The sequence below is a fragment of the Tripterygium wilfordii genome, chromosome 17 (assembly GCF_013401445.1).
Source record: "Tripterygium wilfordii isolate XIE 37 chromosome 17, ASM1340144v1, whole genome shotgun sequence".
Taxonomy (NCBI): Eukaryota; Viridiplantae; Streptophyta; class Magnoliopsida; order Celastrales; family Celastraceae; genus Tripterygium; species Tripterygium wilfordii.
The window spans coordinates 9,802,992-9,826,893 of NC_052248.1; the positions used below are offsets into that span (position 1 = coordinate 9,802,992).

The following is a 23,902-nucleotide window of genomic DNA, read 5'->3' on the forward strand; positions in this document are numbered from 1 at the left end:
GCTGGAATCTTCGTTTTGATGATGCAATCAAAGAGTTTGGTTTCATCAAGAACGAAGATGAACCTTGTGTATATAAAAAGTTCAGTGGAAGTGCCATTATATTCCTGGTGTTGTATGTAGATGATATACTGCTCATCGAGAATGATATTCCAGCCTTACAATCTGTTAAGGTTTGGTTAGGGAATTGTTTTTCGATGAAGGACTTAGCCGAGGCTACCTATATTTTAGGTATCAAGATCTATAGAGATAGATCAAGGAGATTGTTGGGCCTCAGTCAAAGTACATACATTGACAAAGTGTTAAATCGGTTTAACATGCAAGAATCCAAGAGAGGACTTCTCCCCATGTCACATGACATTACTCTCTCATATGGCATGTGTCCTAAGACACAAGATGAGAGAGAACGCATGAGTAAGATACCCTATGCGCCAGCTATAGGGTCTATCATGTATGCCATGGTATGTACACGTCCTGATGTCTCGTATGCACTTAGTGTAACGAGTAGGTACCAAGGAAATCCTGATGAATGTCACTGGATGACCGTTAAGACAATTCTTAAGTACTTGAGAAGGACTAAGGATATGTTTTTGGTTTATGGAGGTGAGGAAGAGCTCAGGGTAAAGGGTTACACTGATGCCAGCTTCCAGTCCGACAAGGACAACTTCCGATCACAGTCAAGATATGTGTTTTGCCTAAATGGTGGTGCTGTGAGCTGGAAGAGTTCAAAACAAGAGACAGTAGCTGACTCTACAACAAAGTCTGAGTATATAGCAGCTTTCGATGCAGCAAAGGAGGCTGTTTGGATCAAAAAGTTCATAGCTGAACTAGAGGTTGTTCCTAGCATTGCGGATCCGATTGAGCTATATTGTGATAATAATGGAGCAATAGCACAGGCTAAGGAACCCCGATCTCACCAACGATCCAAACATATACTTCGGCGCTTCCATCTTATTCGAGAGATCATTAATCGAGGAGATGTGAAGATATGCAGAGTTTCCACAAACGAAAATATTGCCGACCCACTGACCAAGCCTCTGACACAGCAGAAGCATGATCAACACAACAATTCACTAGGTATTAGATACATGAGTGATTGACATTAGTGCAAGTGGGAGTTTGTTGGAGAGTGTGCATTAAAGTCAATCATATGATAATTCTTTAGCACATTATATTATCATGGATATTTTATTAATAAAGTTATTTTTAGTTATTGCAATTATTTATATTTGTGTAGTATGAATTATTGTAATAATGTCCCTAGAATATAATGTATATTCTTAAATGTCCTTAGCCAAATATTATTGTTAACAGGGACGACAATAATATGTAGAGGCTAATATGTGCTTGATTAATATATGATATTAAGTCAACACGTAGGTACATAAATTGGAGAATTTATGTACTGGATCGACCCGCCATGAAATCATTACATGGATCGTGTTATGGATGTCATAAATAATTTCATAGTGATGATGGTGTTATGTAGTCCTTCGACCTGAGATCACCATTGTTCCCGACATAAGAAATTGGTCATTTTGACACTGTCAAACGTTGCCCTTATAAAGGTATTCAGACTTGTGCCTCATTAGGTACACGTACCCATATCTACTGAAATCATCAGTAAATGTAATGAAATACAAATAACCTCCTCTAGCTTGTGTACTCATCTGTCCACATACATCACTATGTACTAAGCCTAATAAGTTAGTGGCCCGTTCACTGTGTCCAGTGAATGAGACTTTAGTCATTTTTCCCAATAAACAAGATTCGCATGTCTCATATGATTCAAAATCAAATGAGTCCAAAAATCCATCTTTTTGAAGCTTGGAAATACGTTTCTCATTTATATGACCCAAACGACAGTGCCAAAGGTAGGTTGGGTTTGAATCTTTTGATTTAACCTTCTTTGTATTTATGTTATAAATGGGCATGTCAAGGTCTATAACATATAAACCATTCGACATTTGAGCATTACCATAAAACATTTCATTGAAATAAATAGAACAACTTTTGTTCTTTATTATAAATGAAAAACCATCCTTGTCCAAACAAGAAATAGAAATAATGTTTCTAGTAATTGAAGGAACATAATAACAATTATTAAGTTCTAAAACAAGCCCAGTGGGTAAAGACAAGAAATAAGTTCCTACAGCTAGGGCAGCAACTTTTGCTCCATTCCCAACTCGTAGGTCCACCTCGCCCTTGCCCAAAATCCTACTGCTTCTCAGTTCCTGCACATTTTGACAAATGTGAGAACCACATGTAGTATCTAATACCCATGTAGGAGCAGAAAGATTTATCTCAATAACATAAATACCTATAGCAGAAGTCTCACTTCTTTTCTTCTTAAGATCTTCCAAGTACTTCTTGCAGTTCCTCTTCCAATGCCCGGTCTCACCGCAATGGAAGCATTTTGCATCCTTAGCAACCCCTCCTTTGGGTTTCAGTGCAGCAGATTTGGATTTGGACCTTTTATCTTTCTTTTTGCCCTTATCCATTTTCTTGCCCTTGCCTTTGCCCTTTTGGACCATCATGATGGACCCGGGCTTCTACTTCTTCATGCTAGGCTCAGCTGTCTTCAGCATATTTAGAAGCTCTGGCAAAGTTTTTTCAAAACTATTCATGTTATAGTTTAGAACAAACTGACTATAATTGTCCGGCAACGATTACAGCACTAAGTCAGTGGCTAAATCTTTATTTAGCTTGAAGCCCAATCTCTCAAGATCCTCAATGTACCCAATCATCTTGAGCACATGAGAATTGACAGAGCTGCCTTCTGCCATTCTGCACTGAAACAATGCCTTGAAAATGTCATACCTCTCCTGTCGAGCCTGCTCTTGAAACAATTTCTTGAGGTGCTCGATCATCTCAAAAGCTTCCATGTTCTCATGTTGCTTTTGAAGCTCAGAGTTCTTGGTAGCCAACATGAGGCATCCAACATCCAAGGAATCATCTTGATGCTTCTTATGAACATCTTTTCTACCCTAGGGGCAGTAGCTGGAGGTTCCTCAGGAACAACACGCTCTAGGACATACAACTTCTTTTCATGTTTGAGAACAATTCTCAAATTTCTGTACCAATCGATGAAGTTTGTCCCATTCAGCTTGTCCTTCTCAAGGACAAATGGCAGAGATAAATTATTTGGATTTTGTGATGCCATAGTGATCTACAACAGAAAATATGCAAAATAAAAAATCATGCTTTAAGATAATCTAATAGGACTTTAATTAAATGATGCTCCCACTATTTAATTCGTATTAATAACCCTCACATTAATTCGAAAAGTTCTAAACTTTCTAGTGGGCCAAGATCCATATTTCACTTACTCTTGAGACAGCTTTGGCTGAAAAACCCAAGACTAAACTATTTAGGTAAGCAACTTTTGCTAATTGCATCTCCATGCAATTCTTGGATCAGTTGGGTAAACAATTCTTGTTTAATCTCATCTCATGGATTAAAACCCAACTCTTTGCCTCTAGGCTTCCAATCCTATTGGACTTGTCCTAGTAAAGTTGAACCCAATGATTAACAAGCGAAACAAGGCATTCTGCTTTGGCAGACTCTACCTTTTCCTTCATGCCTTCTACAAGATAGAATAAAGCACCCCGCTTTGGCGGAAACTACTTATGTTCGATCGAGAGCTTGACAAGTGTTGATCATTGGAAGGCATCAACTTAATAATTCTATTGAGGGATTTCATCTCACCATATCATGAATTAATCTCATTAATTCTATTTAATTTGGTCTCAACAAATTAAGTCAATATTACCTAATTGGCCTTTAAACTAGGTAGATTAGCATGCACTATCATTATCTATTATCACATAATAATAATAAAAGAATAAAATTTAAACGTGACATGATTATAGCCCAGCTACATCAGTCCTCCCAAGCCAATGAGAGAACCGACAAGTCAACCTAGGTAAAACTTCGCAAGACCTTTCTTTCGGTCATCTTTTCTTCATATGGTTAAGAAAACGCTCCATCCTCCAACGGAATTCTCCATTGCTTTAATCCTATTTTAATCTAATTCTCATTACATCATATGTAATAGAAAACCTAGAGTTACATTCGAGGGAAGAAGAGATGAGAAAAGGAATTACAACGAGAAATAGGAGGTAAGGCACGACATGCAAGCCGTATTTTCCATAAAAATATATTGAATAAAATAAATCATTCACAAGGGTCTTCAGGGCTATAATCATGCACCATGCTTCACCAAGCACACAAAAATGCATAAACTAATCAATTTATTTTAACCTTTAAAATAATCTTTTATGGCCAATTAGATTTTACCAGATCCTTACATATGCAGCTTTTGCACTATCAGATTAAATATATAATCCAATTCAAGTAATCAAATCTTATATATCTAATATATATTTGAATCAATCAAAGCACACATGAAATCCTCCAAACATAATCGAATATGTTTTAAACAAGGCTCCGATACCACTGAAAGGAATCGAACAATGATCAAGCAGCGGAAGAATAAAAATTTTTGATTCCTAATCCGAGGATCTGTTTAAAAACAACATTCGATTATGGGTTTAGAATAGTTACCCTTGTAGCGCGCCTTTCGTACTGTCGAGGCATCCAACGAACACGAACTTTCTGATCGTGCCTCTACGGTATCCACACGAACGATGCAATCTTCGTGTACGTCTCACGTCCACGAACGAAACTCACGAGCTCTTCGGTTGCTAGACCGAAACGAACCCTCCGTCGTCAAATCCGATTCAACACCTTGAATCAGTACAGTGAACAAAATAGGAGAACACCTTTGAAAGACTCTCAGCCTTTTTCTTGAAAAGCTCACGTTCAAAAGTTGTATATATCTTCTTTTTTTTTTTTTAAAAACTTGTCTCTCTCATATATATATATATATATATATATATATATATAGAGAGAGAGAGAGAGAGATATAGATAAATAAACCCTAAACAAAAATTGAACCAATTACATACAAAATGTATGCCCTAGCAGTATACATTTGCATCTCATCGGATGCATCCTCTCTCAAGTTGGAGAACTTTTCTTTCAATAAACTATTTGTTATACAATATTCTTTAAGACCATCTATCAGCCCTAAATATCTAACACTGTCCTTATGACCTATATGCACACCTGTAACTTGTTTGCCATCAACAGGCAAACCAGTGAGGAATAGTATATCCTCAAGGGTTATAACCAGCACCTGGTTATCTATTCTAAAACTACCATCATCAGCATCATATGAATTTAACAAAAACCTAAGTAATTGCTCATCATCTGCAAAGTTCTTGAATTCATCCGGATTATAATTTGCAAAAAATGGAAAAACAAGTATTTGAAAGCAAACTCTTGATCTTGTTCGGAGACCTCCAATCAGAAAGGTTGGTGACACTATCCCAAATCTTACCTACCTACATGAATTGATGGAGTTCTAGTTTAAATAATATACAACAAATATAAATACACAACTATTACACGGATAAGATAAAGTATGCATACAACTTCTGTCAAATGAATCTACAACAGATATGTGCTATCATCTTCTTCCGTAAAGTAGCTACATAAGCATTTATAAAATTCTGTCAGAGAATTGATTGCATAAAGATAAGAGAAAACTTAAAACTCAGAAACATCATCTCCCTAAATGGAATCAAGTCATTATTTATCAATAGATGGCTAGGGGGAATTGTTCGGAGTTTGTAGTTTAAACAATAAGAAACTTAGATGGAGTTCACTGGATAACAATAATATGTCATTATTGTATTTGTTGTCCTCACATTCGATTGGAACACCTTTTTCTAGCATAAACTAAAGTCCAACATTGTCACATTGCTTAACCCAAAAAAAAGGTTAAGCAAACATCATTAACCTCAAAATGATAAAAGAGATAATGAAACACCTAATTGGATGACTTGTTGGCATTAGTGCCAATAAAGAAACGACCCCAAAACCCCAACATAGTGAACTTCTGATGGGGATGAGAGAGAATCAGTTAAGAAGAAAGAATATTCAAAGGGATTAATAACTATTGCTAGAGACGACTACTATCTATAAATCGTACCTGAAACAGAGACGATGAAGAGATAACAAGATGGATCGGAAGTGAGCGAATGAGCAAAACAAAAAGTCACTAACCTGTTGAGAGGAGTTTGCGTTTGAAGCCATGGAAGCATCGGATGACGCTTTGGAGTGAATGAGAGATCGAAGTGGAAAAGCAGACTTGTTGAACGTCCTGGAGACGAACTGACGAAAGGTTTGCTAGCTGTGTTTTGTTCTTACTTACCAATGACAGATGCCTTTTTGAATTTTCTATTCCTTTATTTGGAAAATGAAAATTATTAGACGAGATTAAGCACCCAGCTTCAGATTCAACTTGAAATACCAGGAACTCACTAAATCAAAGGAAAGGTGGCCCTCACTGGACTAATCCCGTCTCTGTAAAAGTCTGGTCCGGTCTCCATTAAAGTCTAGTTGTCTTCGATGCCGGACAAGATCATAGAGAATAAACCTCAGCTACCTTGAAGACAATGGCGTCACCCATGTACAATAGATGAGAGAGATAGACTTAGAAAGAGAAAATGAAATAAGCGGGCTAACCCTAAAGCAAAAGCGGGATCAGATTTCTTTTTTTAATTCCCTAAATTTTTTTGTCTTCTTTATCTATATCGTGATGATGTGGAATGAAACATCATTATGTATATTTATGTATAAAAATTTTATGGACGTTAACCATTTTCGTTTGTTTATTGGCACTAATGTCAACAAGTCATCCAGTTAGGTGTTCTATTATCCCTTTTATCATTTTAGGGTTAATTGTTTGCTTAACGCCTTTTTTGGGTTAAGCGATGTGACAATGTTGGACTTTAGTTCGTGCTAAAAAAAGGTGGTTCAATCGAATATGAGAACAATAAATTCAGTCCAATGATATATAGTTGCTATCCAGTGAGCTCCATCATATCTAAGTTCCTTATTGTTTAAAACTACAAACTCGAACAATTGCCCATAGCCATTTGTTGATAAATAATGATTTGATTCCATTTAGGGAAGATTATGTTGTTGAGTTTTAAGTTTTCTCTTATCTCAATGCAATCAATTCTTTGATAGAATTTTATAAATGCATATGTAGCTACTTTATGGAAGAAAATGACAGCACATATCTGTTGTAGATTCATTTGACAGAAGTTGTATGCATAGTTTATCTTATCCGTGTATTAGTTGTGTGTTTATATTTGTTGTAGATTATTTAAACTAAAACTCATTCATTTCATGTAGGTGGGTAAGATTTGGGCTAGTGTCACCAACCTTTCTGATTGGAGGCCTTCGAACAAGATCAAGAGTTTCCTTTCAAATACTTGTTTTTCCATTTTTACAAATTGTAATCCGGATGAATTCAAGAATCTTGCTCATGATGGGCAATTACTTAGGTTTTTGTTAAATTCATGTAATGTCGATGATGGTAGTTTTAGAATAGGTAATCAGGTGTTGGTTATAACCTTTGAGGATATACTATTCCTCACTGGTTTGCCTGTTGATGGCAAACCAGTTACAAATGTGCATATAGGTCATAGGACCATGCTAGATATTTAGGGTCGATAGATGGGCTTAAAGAATCTTGTATAACAAATAGTTTATTGAAAGAAAAGTTTTTCAAGTTGGGAGAGAATGCAACCGATGAGATGCAGATGTATGTTGTTAGAGCATACATTTTGTATGTAATTGGTTCAATTTTTGTAACTAATACGAGCCTTTCAGTAACCTTTGATTTCCTCCCCCTTCTGAAAAACTTGGATGAGGTAAATGACTATGCATGGGGGGCTGCTGTATTAGCAAATCTACATAATGGTTTGAGGAAAGTAAATGTGAGACTTGCTGTTGACCTCACTGGGGCACCGTACCTTTTGATGGAGAGGATCAATGTCTTGTCTTTTTAATTTTTTTTCTTTTATTTTCTTGGAAATGTGAATGATTTTTTATTATTGTTTTTCTTCCCTGCAGTTTTTCTTTTTTTTGAGCGTATATTCCATGCTTGAGGAATATGAATTTTCGTAGTGACTTAAAAATTTCAATGACACTTTTTCTAATGAGTGGGTGGATAAATTTGTACATAGGCAAACTTTTCAAGAACAAGAAGAAAGCTGCAAAAACTGTGTCATTCAACATTCGAGCTCAAAGTCTTCTTGCTGAAGATGTAACTGTTAGATTTTTATTATATTATTATTTTTATTAGGGAAATTTTATTTATTTGGTTTGTGCATTGCAATGCCCAAGCAAATTGTCTTCCCTGTCTGTTTTGATTTTGTAGAGCCATTGAATTTGGCTTCTAGCTGAAAAGTCTTAAATGGGTGTTGAAATGGTTTTTTCAGGGTATCCCATTTCCCAAAATTTTTGTTTTGTTTTGTAGATTATTTGGCGGCCTTACGAGGTTGGAGGCCACGTTGCCCCATTTTTTAAAAGGGCAGCAATGACTTGGTCGATGTCTTACCGGGATAGTCTGCTTCAGTCAAGGTGCCAGTCATCGACATGGGTTGGCTCCCAAACAATTTGGGATTGAAGAGGCTCAGCTGGTTGGGGGCTTACTGCAGATCCATTCAAGGAAAGGACGCTTAAATCCAGAAAGAAGTTGGGCAGCGGTTTATGAACTTGTACCTTTTGTAACTCCTTGGGAATATAGGTTTAACAATATGATCGAAGACATTGGAGGTAAGTTCAATTTATTATTCCGTGTCATATACTTTTACAATTTGTAACACCTTAATTACTTTTTTTTTGGTTAAATGCACGTGCAATGAGTCCTGGAGGAAACGACCATGATTGCGGTGAGATTTCCCCTAGCATATGATTTTTTTTTTACTTGTTTCATATTAGAGTTCCGACCATTGGAAAATCCACTATATTTTTTTTTCTTGTTTCATCAGAGATTTTCCACCACGGGAAACTCCACTATATTTTTTTTTTATTGTTTCGTATTAGAGTTTCCATCATTGGAAATTCCATTATATTTTTTTTATTGTTTCGTAAGAGACTTCCCACAGCAACCTTAACAATGAACGGTGTAGGCTACTTCAGATAACAGGAATCATCCAATTATCCAATAACATTGGTTTCATGTGCATGAAACGAGGCTATTATAAATTAATATAAGTTGCATGAGAACTGTGTATTAATTTGTAGTGGCCCTCGTGAGTTTGGAAAATGGTTTTAGTGTTTTGTCTGAATGTATCTTGTGAAGGGTTGGTAGATACTGTTTTCGTATTCTCTGGGTTGGAAAAATGCTCGATCCCCCGCATATGGAAAGAAGGGGGCATTTATAGAAGAATGAAGATCAACCTCGGGAATTGTGTGTACATTCCACTTGTCTTATCGGACCAACTTGTATAAAGGAGATGTATGAAAAGTCAATTATCTCGGTTGTGTCAGGGTTGATAAGTATAATGATAAAGTAACAATATGAAATGATGAAAACAGGTGTTGATAGGAGTATGGGTAGAATTGTAGGCGGTAATTAATGAATAGATATTTGTATGAAAGAACGTCATACCTAGGGATATGAGCCAGTCATATCCATAAATGCCAGCTGCAAACTGGATTGATAGAAGCTGCTTTACAGGAAAAATAGTTCATGAAGTGGCGCTCTCACGTGCAAGCGCCATTACTATATTGGCGCCTCTACACGACCGCCAACACAATAAAGATGCCTTGAAACCTAGTTCTTGTTTGTTAGGGAAGGATTGCTATGAACAGGAAAAGTAGATAGACCATAAGACTCCTGCAATAAGTGTTAGACGTTATATCACATGGTGTCAGATGACTGTTACATTACTTAGCAGTGATGGAAAGGTTGTATATGGGCCTCGAGGTGGGCTTTAGGTCGGGCCTAACTGTGATGGTTAGGTTCGTGGACCCGGATAGTCCAACTAGATTTGTCATTATATGACCATGTGGGGCCACACCATTTTTGGCACCTACAATTGTCCCCCACTCTCGAAGCATGAAAGCAAATTCATCTTGGAGAGTAGCACGTAATGTATCCCTGCAATGAACAAGAAATGATGGAGTAAGTATAATTTGAAATGGAATGTGTAACACAGATAACCGAAGATGTTGTGTATACGAAACACATCTTGGGGAAGCGTATCCTGAAGAGGCGTGTATAGCCTGGTGCAACTATGTCCATTTGATGCTGATGAGATACAACTTCGTTTGTTTGAAGCTGTATGGTAAACAACCTCGTTTTGTTTGAGGTTGGCGAAGTATACAACCTCGTTTGTTTGAGGTTGTATATAGCCAGCATGGGCGTTAGCGTAAAAGCTAGATTGGAGTCAAAGCTGTGGCCTGAATTGGCTCTAGCATAATGACTGTAATGAAGTTGTTGTGGTGGCCTGAATTGGCGTTAGCAAATCAGCTATCCGATGAAGCTGAATTATGTCTAGGGATGATTGTACACAACCTTGTATGTACCGTTGAATGTAGATAACCGTAATGTTCGGTACTTGCAGGAAGAATACTTGATGGCAACTGCATAAGTAACAACATAATCAATGAGATAAGAATGCTATAAAAACACATATGATTCAACAATTGTCTTTATCTAAAGGTGTGCATATCAATTGACTAGTAGTTTTTGTAAATTGCCTCAAAGGAATGAATGATTATACCTCAGAACAACGTATAGACGCCATCATACTAAGGTTAAAATAAAAGTTTAGCTGAAATATTAATAGAAATACTTCATAGCACGTGTCAATGCGAAATGACAGGTATTTAATGCACCTGACGTGCACAGTAAAAATTTGAATTGTTACGGCCAGCGTTCCTTGGGGAGCACGTTTCAGAAATTGTGTAGCATGATGGCTTTTGAGGGCACTTTAGGAAACGTAAAGCTTAAAAACTGAATTCTGTGAAAATAAAATACAAAACTCCCGATTGGAATTTGCTAAAAACATCCTAAATTGCCTGAGGAAATAGGAAGGAGAAGAGAAGAATCACCCAGCGAAAAGTATCAATCTAAGATAACTATCGTTTCCTTTTGCTCCAAGTTTAGATTTAACGTAATGGCTCAACATGATACTCAAGAATCGGAAAACGAAGAAGTACCCGGAAAAGACGGGGCTCCTACTGGTCAGAACAGAGGTGAACAAGAAACCAATGTTAACTATTCATGGACTGGGTTGGGGAGTCGAGAATCCGGTGATAACATAATCGAATCCAGCAGCGCGGTTGATAAGGGTAAAGAATCAGGAAGAAATGGTCATATCAAAGGACCCTTGATACCGAAGGACCTGAACCCTAAATCGACACTAGCATCCAGTGATATGGACTACCTTCGACACGAATAGAGAATTCATTCGTCCATCGAGATCATACATGGAGTTGACACAGAAGGAGTTGATCACCAAGTCCTTGGGTGGTCACCTTTTTACCTGCTGTCATTTCAAATAGGGCTAAGATTCCCTATACCAAATTTACTCGCAGATGCTTGTAGAGTATGGAAAATATGTCCAAGCCAATGGATGCCGAATAGCCTCAAAATTTTGTTGAGTGAACAGTGTTTGGCTAAGAAAGAAAATATTGAATTTGAGATTAATGAATTAGTAGTAGTATATTACGCCAAAGAAAGTGGCCCAGGAAGATATTGCTTGGTACGGCGGAGAAATAGACAAGACCTGATTCTTGATACTGTCTCCAATGACCATATTGGTGGTTGGAAAGACAAATATATTTTTGCTAGGGGCGCCTTAGTATATGGGCTTCATGGGGATTTGAACTCAAATTGGGTTAAAGCTAATAGTAAGTTTCTTTCCTTCTACATCTGTTAATGATTGTTACTGAATCTTATGCATCGTTTATTTGTAGTGTCAAGGAATTCTCTGAGCAAGTGGAAAACCAGTCCAGAAGTGCTCAAAAGAGTGGGTGATTTCTACAGCCTTGGGGAACGTAAGAGATCATGAAAAAACATCCTGACTACTAGTAATTTAAAGACATCGTCTCTTTGGAGATATATCAAGTAAGTGTGTGTGAACTCCTGAAAGAATAGTTTATATCCCACAGTTAATTATGCGTTGGACACTTATTCTCCGCTGTTATATACACAAGTGACGAGATGTTTGAGAAGGTGTTTGCTGATATAACCGACGCGGATGACCTATATGAGGCTTTAATGCAAGATGCCGAACAGAATCAGTAAAATCAAGAAACCTCAGGTGGAGGTTTTGATGCAGCTAAACGTGCTGCAGAGGCGTCTAAGACTAAAAAGGTTGGGGAAAAAAGGAAAATAGGTGAAGAAATGTCTAAGAAGAGGTCAAAACAGAAAGAGGATCCTACAGGTAAAGGGAAAAAGAAGATCATTGAAACCAGTGAAAAATCAGTAACTGAAATGGCGGTTGCTAATGTCGAAGATGGAACAGAAGTCCCCAGAAAACTCCTTCATGACGCCATAGCGTCAGGACCTAGAGGTCGGAGTGGCGCTACCATTACGACCGCCATGTCTACATCTACAGCCATCGTTCTGGATGACGAAACAGATGAGGATGAAGGTGAAGGAGACACAGTTCCTTTAATTAGGCGACTTCCCAGGATCAGAATGGCAAGGGTAGATCCTACTGAGCCAATTGAAACACTCGGGACAAAAGACCGTGAGGATTTCGATCCAATAACTACTGACTGTGTTGACACAATTTTGGAGACTGATATTGCTAGAGGTGGAATTGTGGCGAGTGGATCCAGGACTGAGCTACCGCCAATGGGTAATCAAGAAGTGGAGGACACTACCCTGAGAGAAGAGGATATTCAACCCAGGCTTCGATTGGACGTTACAGGAAGTGAAATGGAAGAAATATCCATATGGGTCCCTAAATCTTTAACTGTTTCTTTTGCTCTTGTGCTTCCGCCCGTAGGTATCAAAAAATTTATCTTCCCTGAAGATGCTAAGAAATTGGATGCTATGCCTCTACCCAGCCAAGTCAACTACTCAGTGGCTCATTGTTTCACTGTAAGTTTTTAGATATATTCAATGCAATAATCATGTTAATCAGAAGTATCCATCCTTTACATTTCTAACTGGATATGAATCATATATGACGGATTTCACATTTTTTGCTCCTCTGACAGGCTCTACAGGGAGTACTAAGAGCTGGTGAGAATGCTATTAACAGTTTGGCCAAGGAAAGAAGTGAAAAGGAGAGGCTAGAAAGCATGGTGAAATTGTTGGAAGATAATTTATCCAGTTTCACCACCTTACAAGAAGAATTGAAGCTTCAGCTGGTTGGGGAGAAAAATAAAAACTCTGAGATGTCTGCTCAAATCACAAGGTTGGAAGAAAAACTGAATGAAGCAGATGAACAGCTGTTACACTCAGCTGAATCATTGAGTGCGTTGGAGAAGAAAATAAACGATGATGCATATAAAACCAACCAATTTGAGTCAAGAATTACTCAGGCAACCAGGGATGCTAAATAGTTTAAGGACTGTTGGGAAGGAGTTACCAAGCAACTGGAGAGTGCTGAAAACAAAGTAAAGGTAATGGAGTCCCAAATGCACCACCAGTCTAACAAGTTGGTGAGGTCTCCAAAGAAAGAGACCTGCTAAAAGACTCATTGGCAATGCAGACTATAAAGACAGCAGAAAAGGTTGAAATGACCAGAAAAATGAAAGAAAACTATATCGTCAAAATAGGGGCCATGGGAGGTATTGGGCAAGCCATGGAAAGGTTCAGATTGCTAACCCAATACAAGAAAAACGAACACCATAAATGGGATATAGATTTGTTGCTCAAGAAGGCTATGGTAGTGCTTGAACACTATCAGCCTAACCAAAGATGGGTTATTGGCGAAGAAGAACCTGAAGGGCCTGGCATTGGGAACTAATTGGTGCCTCCAGAGAGTAACATGCTCCCTCCTGCAGAGCAACTGCCTATAGAGGCAGTCGAGACGCCAGCACATGAGAGTATTGATACTCTTTCAACCTCTGTTATCGCCAAAAAAGGACCTCCAACCGGACCACTGGTCCTTGGGATTGAAGCTCCAGCTCCTCAGCCAGAAAATGTGAGCCAAGATATCACACGTGCAGAACCTCCTGTTATTACTAGAACTACAGGAATTGGGACTATGGAAGAAAATGTTTAGATGAATTTGAATTTGATACAATTCCTTAAATTTCACATGCCAGTACTTATCATTTTTGTTTATAGCTTTTCATTCCTATTATTCATAACTGCTTTTGAATTGTTTATACATATTTGTCTAGACCACCTCATTCTATCCCCCAGTTTTAGTTGGATTTTTAGGTCGTAACTCTAAAAGTCCAATTGAAACTTTAATAGTTTACTTTTAGATATACATAATATATTAAGATGGGACATATCTCTGCCGTTATATCCAATTTAAAGAATATCGAATGGTGAATCTTGAAATACAGTAGCAAATCTTGACTTAGGCAACGTAAAGAGTTGGATATCCCGGTCAGGTGTCACGAAAAAAACCTGGGAAGGATGACAAGTGTCTCCTAATGTTATTGGTAAACTCAAAAGGAAGATAAATCCGCAAGACTGTTACTCTATATAAACAGCATAAAACGAGCTCTAATGTAAGGGTCTTGAAAAATCAAAAAAAGAAACTTTGGTGATATTGGTATCGATGATCAGGCTACACTGTCAGTTTTGGCAAAGCCCATATGGGTTGCCTACCACTAACGGTGAGTTTGATCATCAATGCTTTATATCACGGTGGAACAAAAAATCTGTGTTAACGATCAAGGTATATGAAGGGCTTATTGTATTAGCAATGTTGGCCTGGCTTCATTGCCAGTCCTGGCATACCCCATGATGGTAGCCTAATACTGGGAATGAGTCAGTCCAACTGGGCTTCTATTATATCCAACTATAGTCAATCATTTTGGCGACGCCACGTTTTGGCGATGGTATGCTATAAAGATTTTACATATCGTAGAAATTAATTAATTTTCATTAAATGTTTTTAGGTCTTTCATAATAGATGAACCTTTATCCCCCAATAATAAATGCATTAATGATATCCACTGAGTAAGTTAATCTGGTCTTTCATTTATTATTGTTTTAACTATTTAACGCTAGTTTCAGAAGCCTTTTACAATTCTCTAGATTAATTGAATTTAGATATTCAAAGTCATGAATACGTTAGACTTCTTTGTCCACATTAAATGTTTATATAGAGATTTTATCGGTTGTAAAGTTAATCTTGATCCTTTGATTACCGCAAAGAATTAATTGTAGATTTAATTCTGGGTACGTTTGAGAAGACAAAAAGGTAGGATTTCTCCCTATATAAAGACTAACTTGGATTGACAAGGAAATCAATCTTCGAAAAATATAACCCTTACTATCGTAGAAATGGCAGCCTCGCAAAGCTCTGTCAACTCTCCCTCTGACTCAGATGACTGCAGGGATGTGAGTTCGTTCATTCCCCCAGATTATCGAAATCCTATAGAGTGTATTACGGATCTGAAGGAGGAATTGAAGGAGATGGACAAAGATATGAAAGACTATAAGGATCATATTGCAAAGCTTACTAAAGCTTTGCAAACTACAGGAAGCACTCCGGCGCAACTTGATGAACTCGCAGAAATGCGAGCCATGGAGCAAGACGTAGCAAAACTTCAAAACTCTCTCCTTAATCTTTATGTCTTGATTAAGGAGACTAGAGAAAAAATGAATGAGAGTTTGGATCTATGGTCTTGAAAGTTTTATGTAAGAGGGCTCTATTGTTAATAAAATTATACTTCTCTTAATATTGTTTGTTATGATTATCTTTATTTATACTTTGCAAATGGTGTGCGAATGATGAACAACGGTAAAGCTTTAATAAGTCAAAAAATAAAATTCATTAATTAAAAGAACTCATCTGTAACGAGAGCGCCCCTATATTGTGGCGCCTGAACATCTCACTAGATTGTAGAGCTTCACGCTATTCAATTCCTGCACTCAAAGGAATAATCAAAGGTAGTCGATGAGACTCCCATCGACACTCCGATGCTTAAATTAGTTCATATAGTTGATTAACATACACACTACTGTGGACTATATAAGTTAAATATTAAAGATATTTAAAGAAACTTATACAAAAAATGATAATAGCATAAAGACAAAAAGGTAAGAGGTTTAGGAATGGTACAACTTTAGATGAATGGCGTTCCAAGGATGTAAGATTGCTTCACCACTCTCTCTGCATAGCTTATAGGCGTCATTCCCTAGTACTCTGTTAATCAAATATGGGCATTCCCAGTTTGGACCCAACTTCCCAGCGTTCAGCTCCTAGTATTCTCAAAAACCTTTCTGAGCACCCAATCTCCCTCCTTAAATGTCCGAGTTCGAACATTCTTGTTGAAGTATCTTGAGACTTTATCATGATAAGCTACTGTTCGTGTGAGCGCCCGGTCTCTGAGTTCATCAATTGTATCCAACTGATCATTCAACTCCTGCCAATTCCACTGCTTATTGGCCCATTGGAACCTCGCAGATGGGAGTCCAGCTTCAACAGGGATTACTGCTTCTGATCCATAAGTTAAGGAAAAAGGGGTTTCCCCTGTGGGCATTCTTGAGGTTGTTCTATAAGACCACAATACTCCAGGCAGCTCATCGGCCCAAGCTCCATTGGCTTTCTCCAAACGTTTCTCCAAGGTTTTGATCAAGGTTTTGTTGGATGCTTCCGCTTGGCCGTTGCATTGTGGATGTCTTGGTGTTGCAAATTTCACCCTTATTCCCCAATTTGCGCAAAACTCCTGAAATTTGTGACTGGCAAACTGTGGACCATTATCCATCACAATCTCATTGGGCACTCCAAATCTGCAAATGATATTCTTCCAGACAAATTTCTTCACGTCAACATATTTTATCAATGAATAAGACTCCACCTTTATCTATTTGGTGAAGTAATCTGTCATTGCCAGGAAATATTGTCGTTGTCCTGAAGCTTTAGGCAAATGACCAACTATATCCATTCCCCATTTCATGAAGGGCCAAGGTGCCACAATAGGAGTGAGTCTCTCTTGGGGCATGTGAGGAATCTGAGCAAATCTTTGGCGTTTGTCACATCTTCTTGCATAATCAATCGCGTTTGACCTTATAGTTGGCCAATAGTACCCAATCGTTAATGCACGATGAGTCAAACTTCTTCCTCCAGAATGGTTATCGCACTCCCCTTCATGCAATTCTGCAAGTACATACTGGGCTTGCACCGAATCTACACACCATAGTAAATAACCTGAATAAGACCTTTTGTATAGCTGCCCATCACGTACTATGTACCGAGCAGCTTTAGCGAGCAAGCGTCGTGACTCATTTTTCTCAGCTGGCAGAACACCATCAACCAGATACTGGACGAATGGAGTCATCCATGTCTGGCCCGAGCAACTGGAAGGACTTCACTGTCATTCTGGTCTTCTAAGCCCTTCGGACTTTTGATCGATGGCCACTTCAGATGTTCCAGAGGAATTCTCTGCCCCTGAGTGGTTTGGATTGATGACCCAAGATTGGCTAGTGCATCTGCATATGAATTCTCCACACGTGGAATTTCAGTTATAGAAAACTCTACGAATGCCAGTTGTAATTCTTTCACTAGCTCTAAATAACAAGTCATCATGGGATCTTTGGCCTGGTAGGAACCAAGAAACTGATTCACTATCAGCTGTGAATCCGAGTAAACCTTCAAACTTGTTACTCCGAGTTTCTTAGCCAACGTCAGACCAATGATCAGAGATTCATACTCTGCTTCATTATTGGTTGCATGGAAACCGCATCTAACTGCCCGTTGAATCACACTCCCTTCTGGGGAAATCAGAACAATTCCCAAGCCACTGCCTCTGACATTACTAGAATCATCTACGTATAGAGTCCAAACCTTTGGTGCCCGACCTACCATGCAAAGTAGTTCTCTATCTGCCTCTGGTTGTATAGATGGAGCAAAGTCAGCTCTGAAGTCTGCCAAAACTTGTGACTTTATTGCTGTTCTAGGTTGATAGGTGATGTCATACTCACTAAGCTCCACCGCCCACTTGATTATCCTTCCAGACAGCTTAGGTCTATGGAGTATATTTTTTATTGGAAAGTTGATCACTACAGCAATCGAATGACATTGAAAGTATGACCTCAACTTTCTGGCTACAACCACCAAAGCTAAAGCCAACTTCTCCAGTAAACTATACCGGGTCTCTGCATCCAGTAAACTCTTACTCACATAGTATACCGGCAATTGCTTCTTATCTTTTTCCCTGATCAAAACTGCACTTACTGCTACCCTAGAGACAGCCAAGTACATGTACAATTGCTCCCCGGTGTTAGGTTTGGACAATAATGGAGGGGAAGTAAGGTAGGCTTTCAATTGATTCAAAGCATCCTCACACTCAGGGGTCCATTCATAGTTAACCGATTTCCTCAGAGTAGAGAAAAAATGACAACATTTATCGGATGATCTGGAGATAAAACGATTGAGGGCCACCACTCTCCCATTAAGCCTCTGAATGTCCTTGACACAAGTCGGGGAAGGAATGTTCAGAATAGATCGAATCTGATCTGGATTAGCTTCAATTCCCACTTTGTGACCATGTACTCTTAAAACTTTCCGGATGCCACTCCAAAGGAGCACTTGGCAGGATTCAACTTCATATTATACCTGATCAGCAGATCAAAAGCCTGTTGAAGATGTTCAAGATGTTGGTCAACAACTAAAGACTTCACCAGCATGTCATCGATATACACTTCCATAGTGTCCCCTAGATATTTTGAAAACATCTTATTCACCAGTCACTGGTACGTGGCTCCAGCATTCTTCAATCCGAAGGGCATCACCTTATAGCAATAAATTCCCCTTTCAGTTATGAAGGCCTTCTTCTCCTAATCCTCCGGATGCATCAAAATATGATTGTACCCAGAAAAAGCATCCATAAAACTTAACAACTCGTGACCAGCTGTTGCATCGACCATCATGTCAATGTGTGGCAATGGGAATGGATCTTTAGGGCAAGCTTTATTCAAATCTGTGAAGTCAATACAGACTCTCCACTTGCCATTCTTTTTCTTAACAATGACGACGTTGGCTAGCCAGTCAGGGTACTGTGTCTCCACCACAGACCCATTGTCTAACAGCTTCTGAACTTCTTCATTAATCACTAGATTCTGTTCAAGAGCAAATTTCATTCTCTTTTGCTTAATAGGAGGATATTCAGGATTGACTTTGAGCTGATGAATTACGACCTCATGGTCTATCCCAGTCATATCTGCATGGCTCCACGCGAAACAATCGTGACGCTGCGACAAGAATTGGATCAATCTTTCTAGTAGATGAACAGGCAGCTACGCTCCAATAAGGATTTTATGATCTAGAAAGTCAGGATGGATCTGTACCTCGTCATGCTTCTCCATTCCTGGCTCGTCTGGTTCCAGACCGGGTGCCTGATTCTGTAGCTGCTATGAGGACTCATTCTTACTCCTCATGGTGGTTTTGTAGCAACTCCTAGAAGAGTGATGATCTCCCAAGATTTCCCTAACGCCATCGTTAGTGGGGTAGCGTAGGACTTGGTCATAAGTAGAGGGTACGGCCCTTATAGCATGCAACCAAGGGCGTCCCAGAATGGCGTTATAAGCAGAAGGTGAATCCACAATGGAAGACCGGGTCTGCTTGTTCAATCCTGGGACATAAATGGGCAATACAACTTCACCCAATGAATGGCTCACCTCGCCATTGAACCCAATGAGTGCTGTCGACTTCCACAATATCAAAGTCTCATCTAGACCAATCCCTTTATATGCAGCCAAGAACAATACGTTGGCTGAACTTCCATTATCAATCAAAATTCACTTCAGATTAATGTTTGCAACCTAAAGCGGAAGCACCAAAGCATCATGGTGTGGATGTAGAAGTTGGGTAGCTTTGTCATCAGCAAAGACCATCACTTGGTTAGTGAAAGTCCCTACAGACGGTGCCATTTTAGCAGTTGGGTTCGCCGCTTCTTTCTCATGCTTCTTAGCAGAGGTATGAGACAGTCCACTAATTTCTGATCCTCTAGAGATTACACAATAAGTTTGAGTAACTGGCGGTGGCGGTGGCGGTGGCGGTGGTAATGCCTCTAGGTCATCGACTTTCCTCTTCTCCCAAATGGCTCTACCTCGTTCATATAGCAAATCCCTTAAGTGGCCTTTTTTCAGCAGGTAATCCACCTCATACCTGAGGCCTCTGCAATCAGGAGTGGTGTGCCTAATATCTTGGTGAAAATCGCACCACTTCTTAGGGTCCTTCCACCCTTCAGTTTTTTTCTTGGGCGGCCATTTCACCTCATTACCCATCTTCTTCAAAACTTGCACAGCCTCAACTTGATGTATCCGGAGGGGATACTCCGAACAATCATGGAGGGATTCTCCCACTCGCTGTGGCAGTCGATATAAGTCATCAGAGCACTTATGGATCTTACGACTACTCGAGAACTATACCATAAACGTCTCGATTAGCTTTTCGAAAGAAGCGATACTGCCATTGGGTAAGTTTATGTACCAATACAGAGCAGGACTAGTAAGAGTTTATCCGAATCCTTTACACATACACGTCTCATGCATCCCGTATGGTATGGCAACTGCACCCATCTTCAATATATTTGTAATGGGCTACATGATCCTTAGGGTCATCGGTCCCATTGTATAACTTCATACTCAGTACACTGAACCTATGTGGCAAATCCGTTTGGTATATGCTATCAACAAACGGCGACCCCATATAGCAATTGGAGTTGATTTTGGCCAAGGCAGGAGGGGCTTTTGTTAACTTGTCTATATCTCCTCTTAACTCAATAATCTGCTTGGCCATAGCTGCCTGAGCAACAGAAGCTATAGTGGGTCCTGTGAAAGGTGCAGCAGGAAAGCGTGGTGGCTGCAGAGGCCTACTTCTCGGGGAATTTGTCAAATCTACAGGAGCATCCCTATTGACATTCTGTTGGATTTCTTCTGTCGTAGGGTCCTTACCTCGCGAGGTAGAAGCATCATATCCCTCGGGGGTGGTCCCAGGGACGAATTGGGTATTTAGAGGGTAAGGCAAAGGGTCTTTAGGTGGTGTTTGTTCAAGGCGGGGAAAAGGTGGAATTTGGACTGAAGCAGGATCATGGCCTTGGGAAGTGTTTTGACTTCTGAGTTGTAACATCTCTTCACAGAGCGCTGCGTTATCGTTAGCCATTTACTCTAACCGCTCATTCGTCTACTCTTTATTTCTAGAGATGTCTTCTCTCATAGCTTGTATGAATTCCATCAGTTGCTTGTTAGTAGCTTCATCGGTATCAGTCATACTTGGAACTTGTCGTAAAATCTTTTTTGATTAAATGCTTGCAAAAGGCCCCCTATCTAGAGCGCCAAATTGTATGGGCAAATTGCTACAATCATTGAAAGGTCAACTTCCATCTCTGTGGAGTCCGTCTGCAACTTTAAATCCTGCAGATGTCACAACAAGAACAATCGTGAAAGCTCCATAACCGGTTTGGGTGGTGCCGGTCGTGGAAGCTCCGACGATCAAGTTAGTGTTTATCGGAGATAGAAGACCAGCTATGGTTTTAGTGTTTTGTCTGAATGTATCTTGTGAAGGGTTGGTAGATACTGTTTTCGTATTCTCTGGGTTTGAAAAATGCTCGATCCCCTGCATATGGAAGGAAGGGGGGTATTTATAGAAGAATGAAGATCAACCTCGGGAATTGTGTGTACCTTCCACTTGTCTATTCGGACCAACTTGTATAAAGGAGATGTATGAAAAGTCTATTATCTCGGTTGTGTCAAGGTGGATAAGTAGAATGATAAAGTAACAATATGAAATGATGAAAACCGGTGTTGATAGGAGTATGGGTAGAATTATAGGCGCTAATTAATGAATAGATATTTGTATGAAAGAACGTCATACCTAGGGATATGAGCCGGTCATATCCATAAATGCCAGCTGCAAATTGGATTGATAGAAGCTGCTTTACAGGAAAAATAGTTCATGAAGTGGCGCTCTCACATGCAAGCGCCATTACTATATTGGCACCTCTACACGACCGCTAACACAGTAAGGATGCCTTGAAACCTATTTCCTGTTTGTTAGGGAAGGATTGCTATGAACAGGAAAAGTAGATAGATCATAAGACTCCTGCAATAAGTGTCAGACGTTATATCACATGGTGTCAGATGACTGTTACATTACTTAGCAGTGATGTAAAGGTTATATATGGGCCTCGAGGTGGGCTTTAGGTCGGGCCTAAGTGTGATGGTTAGGTTCGTGGACCCGGATAGTCCAACTTGATTTGTCATTATATGACCATGTGGGGCCACACCATTTTTGGCACCTACAGTGGTCATTCTTTGTTTCCAGCCAGCTTTAAATATGTTAATCTGCGTAAGTTATTTAACTATATTACATGTATGCAGTATTCTCTTTGCGAATATTTTTAACCCTTGTTCAATTCAACGACATGTTCTTTGAAGCTGATGTCATTATTGTTGAGCACGAAGTTCTATAGAGACACACACGAAAAATTAATCACTTACATGCTTCTATTTTGCTAATAATTAATTATATTAATTAATAAATTCATATGAGTCTTAGATACAAAAGATCACTATGTTTCCAGTCATCTCCTTGGACCCTATGCGAATAATTTCAATAATATAATTATTTATGCAAAAACATTATCATTCATAAAATAAGCTATATAAACTTCAATTAAACCCACATATATAAATACTCAATTTATAGATTATAATATAATGAAATAACATTTCATATATTTCATAATATTCTAAGTACACAGTGGAAAACATAATAGTCTGGTTGGTTAGATTGTCTACGCAGGACCTTGAGGTCAAGGGTTCTATTCTCATCAGGGGGTTTGGGTAGTTTTTCATCCGTTGTGGTGGCCTTCATGCCTCTCGGACATGGTTTAGCGTGTGTGTGACCTGTGACCTTTCAAAAAAAAGAAAAAGTACACAGTGGAAATTGTTTGATGTTGTCAAGTTTTCATTATGCGAACAAAGTATTTACAAATTGTTAGATATCTTAATTTAAGGTCTTGGCTAGCAATTATCTTTTTAGAATTCTTTGTGCTTTCAGTTCAAATTCTTCTTATGTTGTTCATTGATTCCACAATTCTCTGTACTTGATGATGCTATTCCTGTCAATTTTATATGTTCTCTGTGCTTTTAGTTGAAATTCTTCTTATGTTGTTCACTGATTCTACAATTTTTTTTGCTTTCAAGTTGTCGTTCGTGTGAATGGAAAAAATGGCGTGCTTCTTCCAGTTTCCTTTGCTGAATGATTTTTTTTATCTATAAGTTAATCCATTCCAGTAGCCTTGTGAGCTTTGTGTTTGTATTTATCTTTCCTTTTGTGTACCTTTTCTTGCTGAATTTTTTTTAGACCTTTTTATTTGTAATTGTACATACTGGGAATTCATAATGAATAATTTCTTAATTCAGTGTTTATTTGATGTGGTTTTAGATTCGTGAGTTTTCTATCTTGAAAGAATTTTTAATAGGTGGCATAAAGTAATAATTAAATTATTTTTTTTAATTTTATTATAACATTATCAATCGATATATCAGTTGCAAATTACCAACCGATTTTGAATCGGTTGGAAAAAATATTTCTAATGAAATATTTTCTATACCCACCAAAAAATATTCCAATGGAAAACAAAATTTTTTGCAACAGAAATATCGGTTGCAAATTACCAACCGATTATAAAAACGGTTGGAAAAATATTTCCAACGAGGTATTTTTTCAACGGGAATATATCGGCTAGAAAATAAGATTTCCAACTGATTTAGTGGTTGAAATATCAACAATTTCTTGTAGTGTTCGATGTCCACCGAGAAATCCTTACTTTCCTCCTCCGTAACTTTCAGCTTTGAACAAATAGTTTCCAGATCGTCCAT

At 38.6% G+C, this 23,902-nt stretch overlaps 2 protein-coding genes across 2 annotated transcripts; both read left to right on the forward strand.

Annotated features, from left to right (window-relative positions):
• Nucleotides 1–407: 407 nt before the first annotated feature.
• On the forward strand, nt 408–1,097 carry LOC119981888 (secreted RxLR effector protein 161-like). The gene has a single exon (XM_038825028.1). It carries the CDS (start codon nt 408–410, stop codon nt 1,095–1,097), a length of 690 nt encoding a protein of 229 aa, XP_038680956.1.
• A 6,573-nt stretch (nt 1,098–7,670) lies between these two features.
• On the forward strand, nt 7,671–9,744 carry LOC119981890 (protein MAINTENANCE OF MERISTEMS-like). Its single transcript, XM_038825029.1, has 7 exons — nt 7,671–7,885; nt 8,044–8,182; nt 8,358–8,416; nt 8,495–8,694; nt 9,224–9,331; nt 9,460–9,492; nt 9,602–9,744. The coding sequence occupies exons 1-7, from the start codon at nt 7,671–7,673 to the stop codon at nt 9,742–9,744; spliced, it is 897 nt and encodes a 298-aa protein (XP_038680957.1).
• The last annotated feature ends 14,158 nt before the right edge of the window (nt 9,745–23,902 follow it).